General features: G+C 35.4%; 1 protein-coding gene across 5 annotated transcripts in view; it reads left to right on the plus strand.

The window, feature by feature from the left end:
* The window catches only part of PIK3C2G (phosphatidylinositol-4-phosphate 3-kinase catalytic subunit type 2 gamma), a 347,337-nt gene that overhangs the window by 304,533 nt on the left and 25,053 nt on the right, over positions 1-17,751 (plus strand). For all 5 annotated transcript variants that reach the window (XM_042945913.1, XM_042945912.1, XM_042945916.1 and 2 more), the window contains 2 exons: positions 1,691-1,766; positions 14,158-14,252. In XM_042945913.1, the coding sequence (XP_042801847.1) occupies positions 1,691-1,766; positions 14,158-14,252 (171 nt within the window). The remainder of the gene's footprint in view (positions 1-1,690; positions 1,767-14,157; positions 14,253-17,751) is intronic.

The following is a 17,751-nucleotide window of genomic DNA, read 5'->3' on the forward strand; positions in this document are numbered from 1 at the left end:
AAAAGAGGTTAGAGTGAGAGAGAGCCAAAGCATAAGAGACTGTTACAAACTGAGAACAAACTGAGGGTTGATTGGGGGGTGGGAGGGTGGGGTGGGTGGGTGATGGGTATTGAGGAGGGCACCTTTTGGGATGAGCACTGGGTGTTGTATGGAAACCAATTTGACAATAAATTTCATATATTGGAAAAAAATAAAAAATAAATAAAAATAAATAAATAAATAAATAAATAAATAAATAAAAGCATAAATTTCAGTTTTAAGGAAAAAAAAAAAAAGAGTAGCAAGGTAAGAGTTGGGAATCCCTGCTGTAATTTAGGTGAAAAGTGAGGATGTTGGAACTCAGAAGCATACCTGGAAAGAAGAAATGGGTAGTTGAGATATTTAGGAATTCAATAGGGGACTTAGCAATAAATATTATGTGTGGAGTAAGGAACAATGGAGAGTCTAAAAAATACACTCTATTTTGAGCCTGGACATAGGAAGAAGTAGCAAATTGAAGGCAAAGAAAATGCAGTTATTGGTGTACTTTTTGGTTGTAATTGTCTTTAGAAAAGTCAAGGAAGCCAACAAATAGGTGTTTTGATATAGAGGGCTGAGGCTCAGGAGACAGATCTGGGATAAAGGTTTAGATTGGTGCATCATTGTAGAAGCTGCCAAAAGGGATACCATCACCCAGAAAGAATGTGTCAGGAGTGAGAGAGATGGCCTGGAAGTGAAGAACACTAGAACTTAAATTATAACCAAAAGGAAAAGGAGCCTGAAAAAAAAAAGTCCAAAAAGAGATGATGGGACAAATGGAAGCAAAACTGAGACAACCTAGTATCATAAAAACAAATGATAGAGAGTTTTTCACTAGAAATAGAGTAGCTATATAATAGCCAAGAAAATCCCCATCAGATTTGGTGGGGTGGGGTGGGCGGGAGACATGAAAAAAGAAAAAGTTATTAGAGATGATGTTATAAGCATTTTTGGAGAATGATTAGTGGGGGGAATCCTGAGTGCTGTAGACCATAGAGTAGAAATTGAAGAAGTGAAACCAGTATGAATGTTGGTAGCTCTTCCCATAGGTTTGTGTCAAGGAAGGGAGGGGGCAGAAATAACAGGATTCGAAAGGGGCATTAGTGACAGGGTATTATTTACGTGTGAGTATACTTTGTGTGGTTTGACTCTTCTGTTTGCTAGTTGTTAAAATGGAGAGACTACTTTATGCTGATGAGAAAGAAAGGAAGAAGGTAAAGTTACTAATGTATAGATTGAGATATTCCACAAGGTTCCTAAGGAGGAAGAAATAGAATCTAGGACATAGATGAAGGGATCAGCATTGGGTGCTGTCTTGCTTACCTAGGGCTGCTATTACAAAGTACCACAAGCTGGATGATTTAAAGAACAGAAATATGTTGTCTCTTGTTTTTGGAATATGAAAGTCTAAAGTCAAGGTGTCAACAAGGTTGTTTCCTTCTGATGGCTGTGAGGGAAGAATCTATTCCAGGCCTCTCTTCTTGACTTATAAAAGGCTATCTTCTGCCTATGTCTCCTCACATTGTCTTTCCTACATAAATACCTGTGTCTAAACTTCCCTTTTTTATAAGAACACCAGTCATATTAAATTAGGGGTCTATCCTCTACTAGTGAATGGGAGCAATAAATAAGTAACATATGAAGAAATATTATATTTTCTTTTTTTTTTCAGAGTGATTGCGTGCTTAGTTTTTTCCTCTCTGAGCCTGTGCAACAAACAATTGAAGAACCATCATTTGTGGACCTAGGCAAGTAATTTTATCATTATTACTATGTACAATTTTTGAGTCTCAATATAATTGTGCATAAAAATCACAACTACGTATTTTTTTCAACTTTCAAATTAAAATCTTTTTAAAGAATAAGCTTTAAGGGTCTTTTCCATTTCCAAAGCTTTTTAACCCCTTAAAATATGTTCAAGTTAAATTAAACCGAGTTGTGTTTGTCCATTTATGATAACTACATGATGTCACGCTATTAACTCATTTCAATTAATTGTGCTTCGAGGTGGAATTGCATGTCAGAGACAGAGTTCTTGTTTTCCCCTGCAGGTAAGTTTTCCAGGTTACTCAACATCTTAGGAAGCAACAGAAGTAAATATTAGGCAATAACAATGATTATGAATTATCTAGCCATTTCACTCTTATCCTTTAAAGCTCAGTAATTACCTCACAAAGTCTTCTTTTATTACCTGGATCCCAAACTATCCCAGCACAATTATCTACCCTATTTTCCGCCAAATGTGTGTTAATCCTAATGAACTTTTCTAGCATTTCTCCCAGACTGGCAGGAACTCTCTTTGAATGTCCCATTAATTTTAAGTGTCCATAGTATAATTCCATTGCCAGTAGCTATCAAATACTGATACTGGTTTTTATCTCACAAAGATTTGCAAGCCCATAATTTGCTAGGCCTCACCCTCCTTTCCTTCACAGCTCTCTGTTTTTATTTTATCCGTATCCTCCTTGTGATTCTTTGCCTTTAAGATTAGACCCATCGGCTTCTCACCTCTGCTCGTATCTAACATTGTAGTTACTTACACTTAAGTGCAGAGGTCTATACAACCAGATCAAGCTGAATAGTGTAATTGCTTATTAAGTTGTATATTTATGTGTGTGTCAGCCTACTTCTTCTGTTAGACTGAAGCAACTTTAAACTGAGGCCTCACTTCCCCACTATGCATTGCTCTGTTCTCACAATCTCCAAATTTGACATCACTCTCTGACACTTTGCTTATATAGACAAACCATAAACATTATTAAGTAAATATAGTTAATAGAACAAACCATAAATATTTTTAAGTAAATATAAGGTAATTTCTTATAATTAATCACATGTATCTAAAGAATGACGTCCCCCCCAAAAAATATTTCCTTTTTTTCTTGTCATGATACACAAATATCTAACAATTATCTTCTTTTCAAAAATATTGTTAGCTGGGGATAACTTTTACCATTAGTATTTATAAACTTGAACTAACGAGATTTAAAAAAAAGCATAAGGTTGCTGATTTCTATAGTTGTCAGACTTTTTAAAGAGTAATAGCTTGATCTCTATTCTGTCATAAAAGTCCTTAAGAGAAATTGTTTCTCTATGTATCAAAAAATTAAACTGTGGATCACTATCAAATTTGTAGTTTTGCTGAGGTATTATTTCTCTATAGGATGTTTGAAATACATAAGCACACGAAAAATTAGGATTATTATAAAAAATAAAATGGTGGTTTGATTTTTTTCTCATTGCTAATTTCTTACTACATCATACAATACTCAAGACTTGTTTTGGCAGAGTGGTGATAGACAAAAGATTTGATTCTCAATATTTGACTGCATATGAAATACAGCCTATTGTTTCAAAACAACAAAACACAAGGGTGGCTAGGTGGCCCAGTTGGTTAAGCATCTGACTTGGGCTCAGGTCATGATCTCACAGCTCATGGGTTCAAGCCCTGCATCAGGCTCTGTGCTAACAGCTCAGAGCCTGGAGCCTACTTTGGATTCTGTGTCTCTCTCTCTCCTGTCCCCCACTCATGCTCTGTCTCCCTCTCTCAAAAATAAATAAACATTAAAAAATTTTTTTCAATAAAAATAAAAAAGGAATTTGTCTTTTTTTTTTTAACGTTTATTTATTTTTGAGACAGAAAGAGACAGAGCATGAACTGGGGAGGGCCAGAGAGAGAGGGAGACACAGAATCTGAAGCAGGCTCCAGGCTCTGAGCTATCAGCACAGAGCCCGATGCGGGGCTGGAACTCACAGAGCGTGAGATCATGACCTGAGCTGAAGTCGGACGCTTAACCGACTGAGCCACCCAGGCGCCCCAGAATTTGTCTTTTTGTAAAATGTTTATTTATTTTGAGAGAGAGAGAGAGAGAGCACAGGAGAGGGGCAAAGAGAGAGAGAGAGAGAGAGAGAGAGAGAGAGAATCCCAAGTAGGCTCCACACTGTCAGTACAGGGCTGGACACAGAGCTCAAACTCAACAAACCATGAGGTCATGACCTGAACCAAAATCAAAAGTCCCATGCTTAACCAACTGAGCCACCCAGGCGCCCCAAGAATTTGTCTTTTAAAGTGCCAATCCAATCAATACTCTTCTCTACTTCACACTTTTCCTTGGCTTCCCGTTGCTCTTAGGCAGGGCCAAGTTCATGGGTTTGTGACTTGTGCAGTCACACTAGACACAGTGCTTAGAAAGGTCCTGCACTTGGTTTAATACTCTGTCACTATTTCAAAATTCTTAATAATTTTTGTAAAAGGGACCCTGCATTTTCGCTTTGCATTTTCATTATCACTGAGCCTCACAAATTATATAGTTGCCCCTGCCCTTAGGGTAAAGACCAAAATTCTCATGATGGCATCCCAGCAGAATCTGGCATCCTCCAGTTTCCTTTTCCAGCCCTAATATCAGACCCTTCCCTATCTTGATTCTTTTTCCAGTTCCTCAACTAAGACAAGCACACCAGCACGTAACAGATGGATCTTTCTCTGCCTGGACCACTTGACTCCCATTCTACCTTCTCCACCATTTTTTTTTTTTTTTTTTTGCATCCTTCATATCTCATCTCAATTGTCTTTGCTCTTTACTCCTAAAATGCTTTTTTTTTTTTTTCAAAATTATTGCAGTGGTGATTATGGCTTTGTGTGCTTCTTTGTAGACTAGAAATTCATGAAGACATGATCCATGTCTATATTGCTCACAATGTAACCCCAGGGCTTAGCACAGTGTCTGGTCTACTATAGATTCACTCTCCATAAATAATTACTGAATAAATGATTGATGACAGAAAGAACAATGTATGACACATTTATATTCTCTACCAAGGTAGCTTGTCATTTTTATTAAAGGGACAAAGAGAAGAAAACTAAAATCCCAAATCATGCCACTTCTCCCACACTTCCCACTTCCCATGGCAGTGCCCAGGCACAAGAACTTCACCGCTTCCCAACCACTAGAATTCTCTTGAAGTAGCACCTAGAAAAGAAATCTTCTACAAATTACCACATTAAATATGGACTCAACCAGACTCACCCAAAGCACTACCCAGAAAGTTGCTGCATTTTATCTTGTATACTCTTTAACTCTCTAATAGCATGATCCTCTATACTCCCCCAAATTAATAGAGGTTCCATGCAAAATAGTACCTCCACAAAAATATAAATCTATCCATCCTCTACCAGTACACAACACTGACATGAAGAAGATAGATTTTATTGTCAAGGTATAGTGACAATAACATAGGTAATGGAGTAGAACATGATCAAAGATAACAGTTGTCAGAGTTAAGAGGATGAATTAATAAACATGTTTATATGCCATTGATAATAACAAATGGTTGCAAACAGGAGTTTTCAATCATTACCTCACATTACCAACCTCCAGTTGGAGATGCTATTAATTTAAAAGGGAACTTGAAGCCACTGTCTCCATGGCAGGGTCTCTCTGGTTAATGTTATAGCTACTTACTCTAGCAGAACTCAGTCAATTATCTATACATTGAAGTATGTTACCCAGGTTTTCAATGTAACTTTTAATGAGATGGAAGGACAAGAAAGGGAGGGCTGGGGCTACTTAGAAATAAATATTTATATTAGGTTGTTTTTGAAAGTTGAAATCTTTAAATTTTACGCATTTGCTATATTATATCATAAAATACCATGTTTCCAATTAGAAAATTATTTTAGACTTTTATTTGTGGCTAATGCAGGCAAGAAAAGATAAAAGAAGATGAGAGTTAGAAGACTTTTTCTAATTATTTTATTTCTAAAAGCTGAGTATCAAAAGATATCGCTAAAACCTAACAAATCATGTGATAAAAATAATTGTAGCATATGTAATATTAGTGTTAGGGAAACACTAAGAAAGATTATAACATTGAATATAATTAGGTGGTAGATGAAAGTCAAGTGCAAAATTTTATACACATTAATTTTATCTCTGTCTCTATTAGGAAACAAATATTGTCAAAAATATAAAAGTCTAAGAATACTAAATAAAAGTAACCACTATAACAAAAGTAAAAGTTTTCTAAGTATTACAAGTACATAAAAATAAAAACAAATTATATAGCCAAAGATTTTCTTTAAAAATTATAAAAACAAAAATGTTATATTTCTTTAATAACATAAAACAATAACAGAAAATGAATCTATTGTATCAATAAGTAGAAATGGGCTTAAACTCATCTATAAGAAAAAAATTTCCAGTTGGAGTAAAAGTATAAATCATAACTCTATACTTTATGTAAAAACACACCTAAGAGAAAATGATTTTTAAAAATTAAAAATTAAACTCCAAGCACAGGTACATTAGGACATGGAGACCAGAAGCCATGATGTTAATAAAGAAAAGGTGGCATTTAAGACAAGAAGCATTAAATTAAACAAGAATACAACTTTAAACTATCATAAGTACAATTCTCAATAACGATATGAGTGGTTATGACTACATATCAACTATATGACAGCAACACATATAAAGCAGAAATTATGGAACATTCAAGGAAAAATACACAGACTGGTAATAGGATATTCTAATTAACTTCTCTTGATTTATGAAAGACTGAGTGAAAAAAGTAAGTAGATACAGGGGCGCCTGGGTGACTCAGTCAGTTAAGCGTCCGACTTTGGCTCAGGTAATGATCTCTCAGTTCACAGGCTGGAGCCTGCTTCAGATTCTGTCTCCCTGTGTGTCTGCCCTCCCCAACTTGCATTGTCTCTCTCTCTCTCTCTCTCTCTCTCTCTCTTTCTCAAAAATAAATAAAAACATTTAAAAATGTTTAAATAAGTAGAACAAAGAACACTAAATAAAATTAATAAAGAAAATTGGTAATTTATATAAAAACTCTTTATCCTGAAAATCATGAAAATAGATTATATATTAGGCCACAAGAAAAATTTCAATAAATCCTAAAAAGTAGAAATAGTACAGACATATTTTTTAATCATGAGAAAGTAAAGTGAGAAATTAATTTTAAAAATTCAGAAAGCTAAAAGATACTTAAGTTTAGATATTTATGAAAACAAACCTCTCTTAACTCTTGGGCCAAAAGGACTTAAAGCACAAAATGGCAAAATTTCTAAAGAATAACAGTACATCTCACAAACATGGGAGAAAGATAAAGCAATGCTCAATAACTGGGACAATTGGAATAAGACCACAAAACAAAACAAAGGAATACAAAAAAGAAAAATAAATGGATGAAGAGTCAAGTAGAGATTAATGAGTTAGAACACAGAAAACAGAATAAATAAATCTGGAAGTTTAAAAGTAAACAATAAAATAAAAAAGCCAATGGCTAATATAATCAAAAGACTGGGGGCAGGGATGCCCGGTTGGCTCAGTCCATTAAGCATCCGACTTCACCTCAGGTCATGATCTCACAGTTCCGTTAGTGTGTTCGAGCCCCGCGTCAGGCTCTGTGCTGACAGCCTGGAGCCTGCTTCAGATTATGTATCTCCCTCTCTCTTTCTGCCCCCCCCCCCCCACTCACTCTCTGTCTCTGTCTCTCCCCAAAACAAATAAACATTAAAACGAATGGGGCAAATGCAAATATGTAAAATACAAAAGGAGAATCAAGAAGTAACCATAGAAAAAGATGAAACTGAAGAATAGTAGGAGACTACTTTGCTCAAGTCTACAAAACTAAATTTGCAAATCTGTCTGAAATAGATAGTGTTCTAGGAAAACACAATTTCCTTGCTCTAGAAAAGATCAAGTTTGAGAGAAAAGAACAAGCTTCAAAAAGCAAACTTTAGAACACTACCAAGTTCAGATGATTTCCACAGGAATTCTATAAAACCTTTAAAAAGTAGGTGATTCCACTGTTAAACAATTGCAGAGCAGAGAAAAATAAGGAAATTTTTCCATATTATTCTTATGAAGCATATAAAGTATTTATGCTGGTAGCTTCAAGGAATACAAGAACAGCAAAAAAGGAATCACAGCCTAATCTCACTTCTGAGTATCAATGGAAAATTCTAAAATATTTGCTAAAATAATCCATCATCACACTAAAGGAATGAAATTCACCAGGACCAGAAATGCAAAAATGGTTCAATATTGGTAATATACAGTGTACATGTTATCATCTTAAAAGACTTAAAGAGAAAAATCATATGGTTGTCTCTATAGACCCTGAAAAGGCACTTGATAAATTTCAGTAAACTTTCTTGACAAAGCACTCAAATAAAAATAAATGGGTAATGCTTTAACATGAGAAAATGTATCTATCTTGGCTATCCAAAGCCCACATCAGGCATGACAAGGAAACAGTGGAAAAGCATTTCCACTAAACTATAAAATAAGACACTATGCCCATGATCATCATGGTTACCAACAGGTAACTTACTGTTTCACCTCTTTTAGGTCTTTGCTAAAAATTAACCTTCTCTGGGCACCTGGGTAGCTCAGTCAGTTAAGCGGAGTCCGGCTTCACCCAGGTCATGATCTCATGGTTCAAGAGTTCTAGCCCCACTTCAGATCCTGTATCTGCACCACCCCCCCCCCACCTCTTCCCCACTAAGGCATGCATTTTCTCTCTCTCAAAAATAATAAATTAAAAAATAACTTTTTAATTTACCTTCTCAATGAGAAGTACACTGATCATCCTATCTAAAATTGCAAACTGACTCTTATTCTGTTAGTCCTCAGTGCCTTCATCATGTTCTGGGTGTTTTTTTTCCTATCATTTATCATATTCAGCTTATAATAAACTTTACTTGTTTATTGTGTGGTTTTGCTTTTTATATATCCCTGGCTACTATAGAAATGCCAAGAGAGGAATTTTGTCTAACCTGTTCCAAGGGTCTAGAACAGTGCCTTGTCCATAAGATATCCATAAATATTTGTGAAATGATTGTATGAAATTGAAAAAAAATCTTAGAAACAAAGTTTGGCAAAGAGAAGACAAAACAAACAATGTCTGCCAGTAACATGATTACATACCTAAAAAAATAAGAATCAACTAAGAATCTAGCACAAATGATGAAAATTCAATAAAGGTATCAGGTACCAAATTGATGTATAGATAAAGATAAAATAAACATGGAAGATAAATCCCAGGGGTACCTGGGTGGCTCAGTTGGTTAAACATCCAACTGTTGATTTCAGCTTAGGTCATGATCTCACACTTCATGAGATGGAGCCATGCATCTGGATCTGCGCTAACAGCACAGAGTCTGCTTGGGATTCCTTCTCTCCCTTTATCTGCCCCTCCTCCACTTGCACTCTCTCTCTCAAAATAAATACATAAACTTAAAAAGAAGGAGAAGAAGAAGGAGGAGGAGGCAGCGAAGAAGAAGAAGAAGAAGAAGAAGAAGAAGAAGAAGAAGAAGAAGAAGGGGAGGAAGGAGAAGAAGAAAAGAAAGAAAGATAGATCCCATTTATAATAGCAGCCAAAAAAAAAAAAAAACTTAGGAATAAATTGAACAGGAAATATGCAAGAGCAAATGAAAAATACTTTAAAGCATTAATGAGGGATTTCAAAGATGCCTTGAGCAAATGGAAAGACCCAATAGCATGCTCTCTTGTATAGGAAGATTCTACATCATGAATCTTATGTCAGATATTTCTGATATAATTCTGAATATAATTTTTTAAATATCAATAGATTTATTTTTAATTAGATGTTAATTCTACAGTTCATAAACAAAAATATATAAAGACCAGGAAAATTGAACACAAGCAGAGAGGTAATACTAGCCCTATAAAACACATTACAAAGCCTTGATAATTAAAACAGTGTAGTGTTGGCCCAAAAAGAATGAATAAATAGAACATAACAGATTGTACATAAATAGGGTCAAATACATCCAGGAATTTAATATGTGGTCAAACCACTAAGGGAAAATTCAATAAATGGTGATGAGATAGCATATTTCAGACCATATGCCAGGTTAAAGACCAAATGGATGAAAGATTTTAAATGTAAATAACAAAACCATATATATAACAAAGAAAACATAGAAGAATCTTTTATAATCTGAGGATGAGCTGGTATAGGTAACACTACAAATCCAGGAGCCATAACAATTTTGCATGATATAGAAAAACTATAGCAAACTTTTAAAAAATTCAAAGATAAATGACAAAATGGGTGAAATATTTGCAATTTATCACAGAGTTGGTTGTCAAATGTATAACCATCTAAAAATTGGTAAGAAAAAGACAATAACCAAATAAAAAATTGTGGAAAGAATATGAAAAGATGTATGCACCTCAAAATACAAAGGCTCTTAAGCAAAAGAAAGGGTCCTCAAACTCACTCATAATAAAAATGCAAATTAAAATTACACTGATACCATTTTTAACTCATCAGATTTGGCAAAAATTCAAAAATTTAATTAATAAGCTTGGTTACAAATCAGCAGGCACTCTTAGACACTGCTAGTGGTAATGCAAATTGCTACAACCTCCATGGAAGGTGATTTAGCAACATTTATCAAAATTACAAATGGCTAATACCCTTGACCATCAATTCTGTTGGAAATTTATCCTATAATATTTGTGCATAGGTACAACATGACATGCATACAAAGCTATTTATTGCAGCATGGTTTGTAACAGCTGGAAAACATTGGAAACTGCCCTCATGCCCATCGATAGGGAACTGGTTAAATAAATTATGGTATTTCACCTTGTATGAAACTATATTTTAAAAAATAAATAAACTCTGTGTTATTATAAAAATGTCTCCAAGATCTTTGTGCAGAATAGTAAATATGCTATTCCTTTTGTGGAAAAGGGGGGGAGTGGATAAAAATACTTATTCGTATTTGCTTATGTGGAGAAATTGTGGAAGGAGAAATGTCCCTCTGGAGGGACATATGGGAGACTAATGAAATAATGGTGAAGGAACTAGGTGGATAGGTGTTAGGAATGGGGGAAGATGTTTTGCTGTATACTTTTAAAGTAAATTTTTATTTTTTTAATTATGAATATATTATCATCTGAAAATGTTAGATTTTGAAATGCTATTTCTTAACATTAATGGACACAGGATGCATAATGAGTGCTGTATTATCTGCTGTAGTGTCTTACATTCAAACATTTCAACACAATCATTCTTAGGATCAAACAGAAAGAGATAGAAAGAGTGCACGCACATGAGGGAGTAAGGACAAGCTGTCAGCACGGCACAGAGTCTGAGGCAGGGCTCAAATTCACCAACCATGAGATCATGGCCTGAGCCAAAATCATGACCTGAGTCAAGAGTAAGACACCTGACTGAGCTACCCAGGTGTCCCATTAGTTCTTAGGGTTATTATAAATGATTAAATTAAGTATAATCAGATTCTCCAGACTAACTTGAAGCAGAAAGTCAAAATATTCCAGCATCTTCTTGTCCATATGGAACTATTCCCAAAATTCTCCCTCTCTGGGTTCTTCATTTCTTTCCCTTAGATTATTGCCCCCATGTTTGCCCCTTTACAGCACAATGTTTAAGAACATAGTCTTTAGAGATCATTTGACCCTGCATGGTTTATTGTCTGCATGACTTCTGACCAAATGCTTTTGTTCCCACATGTGTAAAACGGAGGTAACACAAATTTTATAGAATTGCTATGAGGATGAGTGAGTTCATGTACATAAAGCTCTCAGCCAATGTTTGGCATACAGTAAGAGTTCTAGAAATATTAAGTACCTCTACTATTACTACACTGACTACTAAAACTTCCTGGTGGCCTGAATTTTCACTGAGTTCTGAATTCTGCCAGGTATTGACAGATCTGGTTACTGATCTGGCACAAGAGTTTCAGAGTGGAATATCACCTTCAGTCAGTTCAAATAACAGTTATATGGTTACTATTTAGACACTCAATCATAAATTTTTGCTAATTTCTTACCTTCAACCTAAAAGTCCTCTGATTAAATGCATTGAGTTTCTAGCTAGTAATCTTTTCACACTTTAATGCAAAAATAATGTCCATTGTACATCAAAAAGTCATCATTTTTAACATGCTCATACCAAAAATCCAATTAAATTTTTTTATTATGAATTCCATTTACCTCAGTACTACAATCAGAATTATCCCATAGTACCTCTAACTCATAATGTCTCTCAGTCATTGTAATCAAGATATTTTAAGGAAATTTTGAATTATTGTTATGTAATTACCATTTCAATTGTAAGAAACAATGTCAATTTTAATTATTTCAATATCAATAATGCACATTGATGATAAAATTAATTAATATTATCTACATACAGGGGCACCTGAGTGGCTCCATTGGCTAAGCGTAAGACTCTTGATTTTGGCTCAGGTCATGATCCCACAGTTTGTGAGATCAAGCCCTCTGTAGGGCTCTGCACTGACAGCACAGAGCCTGTTTGGGACTCTCTCTCTCCCTCTCTCTCTCAAAATCAATAAACAAACTTAAAAAAAATTACCAACGTACAATGTGTAAACTACTCTCATAAACATGTAAAAATCTTTGGAAAAGGAGACATACCAGTCAAGTTTAATTCTCAAAGGTTAGAGAGGATTACGGAGCTGAAACTGGCTCTCAGAAAACAATGTGGACCACAATGAGCCCACAGCAGAATGCTGCCAAATTTCTTGTTATTAGTAAACTTCTCTCTAACTTCCCTCAGAGAATATACAACCAAAGATTAGCAATGGAAATATCAGAGACACTGAAAATTATGCTTAATCTTTGGGCTATAAACCAGAAATTTTTAATTAAAAAATGAGAGCCTTCATTTTATTGATGGAATGATATAACTCGAAAAAAAAATAAGACTACTTTTGTTATTAAATAAAAGTTTAGTGTGACATTATGGAGCAACACTGATTTATACATCTCTTGAGGACATAGGAAAAAAAGTCACCCTTGGGGGAGATTATAGTCCACGAAACAAATTGAGGCATGTAAGATAATAATTACGATACAAATAGTAAGTGATAAGGGCTGTGTTAGGGGAGGTCAGAGAGAGATGACCACAGAAACTATTTTGCATTTTAATTAGTCCTTGTAGAAAGATAAAAGTTCAATAGCCAAAAATGGTAGAAGAGGTCATTTCATATAAAGAGAATAATAGAGCAGAGCATGTTTGTAGAACTGAACATACAGACTACAGTATGGAATAAAGACAGTGGGAAATGAAAAAAAAAACAGAAATATTCAATACAATAGGAAGCAAAAATATAAGTCTGAGAAATTCAGATTTTTTTTCACAGGAACTGGCAATCTATGAAGAGTACTTTGATTAAAAGAGTAATTTTATAGGGGCACGTGGGTGGCTCAGTTGGTTGAGCATGCAACTTTGGCTCAGGTCGTGATCTCTAGTTCATGAGTTCAAGCACCGCACTGGCCTGCTGCTGTTAACACAGGAGTGCCTTCGGATCCTCTGTCCCCTCTCTCTTTGCCCCCTCCCCCACTCTCTGTCTCTCAAAAATAAATAAGCAACAACAAAAAACAGTAATTTTATAGAAGTTGCCATAGGAAAATTACACTGGTGATTGTGTCCAAATAGATTTGAGTTCTAGGAGAGGGGAAGAGAATGTTCTAGTAGTTCAGACAAGATATTCGTATAAGTCTGAACTAGGAGCTATGGAACTAGACAAGAAGAAATGAATGCAAATATGTGGAGAAGACTATTATTAATTGCAAACATTTATTGAGAGATTACATTGTGAAAACTTTTGAATTTCTCAGCTAATCATCTCAACTATTCTGAAGTAGGTAACTATTATCTCCACTTTAAGGAAGTTAATTAACTTAGTTATTATAACACAGTCTTAAGTATAGTCCTGGGACCTGAACCCCAGGCTTACTGACTTTTAAAGTCAACACTTTCATGCTCTCTAATACTTACCCTTATTGTGCTGAACATTGAGAAATTTGGAGCCAAAAATGGCACTAAGTTTGCAAATTTAAATAATTGCGAAAATAATCAAAACAAACACAAAATCAATCAAAAATACAAAATATAAGGAGAAAGAGAGGGTTCAGGATGATTAGACAAAAATCCCATCTTCAACCAACTCAGTTTCCGAAAGAGTATTATGTTTTCTACATGATCTGAAAAATGTTTCTTTTGCACATTATTCATTGGTCCTATTTTACTCTTTAAATGTCTAATTTATCCTGTGATGAACCGCTTCCAACTTAACCCACTGAAATTCTATTGCTTTATCAGGTGAGAAGTTTCCTGACAAGACGCCTAAGGTGCAGTTAGTGATATCACATGAGGATGCGAAGCTGACCATACTAGTGAAACACATGAAAAACATTGTAAGTTTATTATTTCTAATGAGAAACATGTAAACCTACATTTAAAAATCACTTGCCTCCCTCAGGCAATTAATGTCAACATTAGTAAGAGGAATGGGGCCAGCCACCAAGTTTAAGTGAGGAACAGTAGGCCAATTACAATGTTCTGCCTCTGTATGATTGCAATCCCTAGGGTAAAGACTATAAAATATTTCACAGGCCAAGTCCTAGAATGAAAATTAGACTTTACTCACAATGAAGTGTTAGGTCAAATCTCGCGAAAAAGGTTTGAAAATACAGGAATAGCTAGAGCATTAAGGTCCAAAGGGAAAAAAGCTAGGTCCCAAGAATTTACATCTATCTCATCTTGCTGAGCTTAGTGGAAGATTAACTCATCTCTTTGAATAATGCCAACACTTTCTCTGTGAAGCCAGCAACTCTAAGGCTTTCTCCCCAGATGCCCATTGAGTACATTGAGTTCATACCCCCCAAACAGTTATTATGTTCTGATGTAATTACTCAGAGATATATCTTTCCCCTCAAAACATAATATTATTTTGAGGACAGGAAACCCATCTTTATATACCAGAACATAGGACAACAATGGTAGTTAGCCTCTAAAAACAACTGCAAGCTATTCCATTATACCCTATTCCTCTCTGAAGATGGGTCAAGTCAGAGGTATGAATAGCAATTGGACCATTGACATTGAGTAAGGGAGGGAGCATTCTGCGTCACAGTGTAATTGATTCATGGTCTGAGTCTGGGTGCAGTAACCAGAAGGAGGTAACTCTAAGCCTTGCCACTTCTCCAGTCTTCCTCTAGTCTACTCAAAGCAGGTCCTTCATATGGTAAAACTCCCTAGGAGACTATAGAGAAAGTCAGTAGCCCTATTTTGGCTCTATCCCTTATGCATATAAATCTCTCAGGATGTGCTTGGAAAGACTTAAAAGAGCAAACTCTTCATTGTGATGTGATCTGGAACATACTAGAATTTAACAAATGTCTGTTCAGTGAACAAATAGTTGGCATAATTTGCAGGGGATACATCCTTTACAAACTTAGAATTAGCCAGCTATCCAAGGATGCTTATTTGTAAGTCTGTGGTTTTGTAATCAGCAATTTTTGTAATAGCTGGGCAAATATTATTAGATGTGTTTCTGTAGAACTTTAGTCATTAAAATAATTATTTTCAATTGCTTTTGATCAGATAATCATCTTAAATGAGAATAGGAGTTGTTTAAGAAATTCTTAGTCTGGGAAATGAAGATTCAATTAGGCACGTTTATGGCTATATGCATGTTCATAGACTTTAAGCATCTATATAAATATATGTGATAAAGTAAGAGAATGTTAAGAAATGGTGTTAATCAAGTTAACAGCACTTACATATGTATATGCTATATGACTGTTAACTGAAAATAGTCCTCCTGGAAATTATATATTTATTCCAATAATGTCATTGATCAAAACGTTTTAGAACACGTCTATTGACATTGCTTTTAGATCTGGCCTATAAACCACACAGTAAACTTGGTGATATTACTCAATAGTCATGCCTAATATTTGATCAAAAGCAGTATTAACCAATTTGGTCACCCATTTTATTCACCAGATAAATATCCAAATTACTTTTGACAGTTTTCAAAAATGCATTTTATAGTGAGATGAAGTTACACTAACAATAAGAATATTCAAAACGAATGTGATGCAGGCATGAAGGGAGGGGAGAAAGTAAGCAAGAGCTAGAATTAAAGATTTAGGTCAAGTGATAGGTACGTGGCAAATAACCAGGTGCATCCTATAAGGAGTAAAAAGCCATCTAGGGCCCCTAGAGCCTATGCCAATGTCCTCTTATTAATAATGAAATAATACTTCTTGCAATCTGACTTCTCAGTCTACCTGCTGGTTCGTCTCTTCTCCCCGATCCCTTTGCATTGCCCTGAAATTCATTCCTACACCTCTTCTCTTTTCTACTTCCAGCCCTGTGATGTTAAATATCATTTACATGTCTTTCTCTTCCATATTTATAACTCATCTTGGAACTGTCCCTGAAATCCAGAGGCTTATGTATAACTAACTGCTCAACAACTCTAGTAGAAATTGAATAGGCATTGCAAACTTAAGATACACCAAATCAAACTTCTGCTTATTGCCTCCTGATTATTGCTCCTTTTGCAAACTTTCCCATAACAGGAAATAGAAACTTTATCCTACTATTTACTCCAAGTCCCTGGTGTCATTTTGACATTTCTCACAAACTACAACCAATTTATCTACAAATTCTGTCAGCTCTGCTTTCAAAACAAATCCAGAATTGCACTCCTTTGCCCTTCACTGCTACCATAAATGGTTCAAGCCACCATCATCTCCCACCTAAATCACTGCTGTAGTCTCTCTTTTTAACTTTTTTAATGTTTATTTATTTTTGAGAGCAAGAGACAGAGTTCAAGTGGGGGAGGGGCAGAGAGAGAGAGGGAGACCCAGAATCTGCAACAGTCTCCAGGCTCTGAGCTGTTGGCACAGAGCCTGATGCAGGGCTCAAACTTGGGAATGGTGAGATCATGACCTAGGCTGAAGTAGGACACTTAACCAACTAAGCCACCCAGGCACCCCACTGCTGTAGTCTCTTAATGGGTCTCCCTGCTTCTACTTGTATTTCTTCCTAATCTTTTCCTAACCTAGGAGCCAGAATATTCCTTTGATAATAAAAGTCAGATCTTGTCATTCTTCTCTCATATCCTTCTGAGGGTAAGGTCTCACTCATATCACTTATAATGAAAGGCATAGTACTTATTAATGATCTATGAAGCCCTACTACTGATCTGGCCTCCTTGATCTCTCCAACCTCATCTCGACAGACTCCCTCAATCACTCCACTCCAGCCTCAGTGTCTTCCTTCCTGTTCCTTAAATATGATAAGCATGTTTCTGCCCCAGGACATTTGTACCTGTTATTCATGTCATCTGGAATGTTTTTTCCCAGGTTCATGGCTCAGTCTCACATATCCTGAAGGACTAAGTCTTACTGCCACCTTTTCAGTGAGGTCCTCTCTGACTCCCATATGTAAAGCTGCAAAACCACTACCTGTTGCCACTTCCAAACTTCCTTTTCTAACTTTTTGTCTCCACGGCCCTATATCACTGCTATTACTCCAAGGGCTAAAACAGTGTCAAGTACATAGTAGATGCTCAATGAATACTTTGTTAAATAAAAGAATGTCAAATTATTTCTGATATAAACAACTAAGAATTACGATCTTGTTCACCTACCAAAAACCATCAAAACAAAGTTCTCATGCCTTGCATTTTTCAGAGCTACTTTTAAATGACTCTTTTATTTCTTCTGCTTATCTGAGGACAGAGATAACACTATAATATAAATGACAGGAAAATCTATCTATAAATTCTCAACATATTTTCTTTGCTTATTTCAAGTTTTAACTAATTGTTATTTAGTTTCTGAGCCTTTAGTATTTTCACATGCCAAAGTAATCAGACTGAAGTCGTGCTTCATTTTA

Source organism: Panthera leo, chromosome B4, assembly GCF_018350215.1.
Source record: "Panthera leo isolate Ple1 chromosome B4, P.leo_Ple1_pat1.1, whole genome shotgun sequence".
In the NCBI taxonomy this organism is placed as follows: Eukaryota; Metazoa; Chordata; class Mammalia; order Carnivora; family Felidae; genus Panthera; species Panthera leo.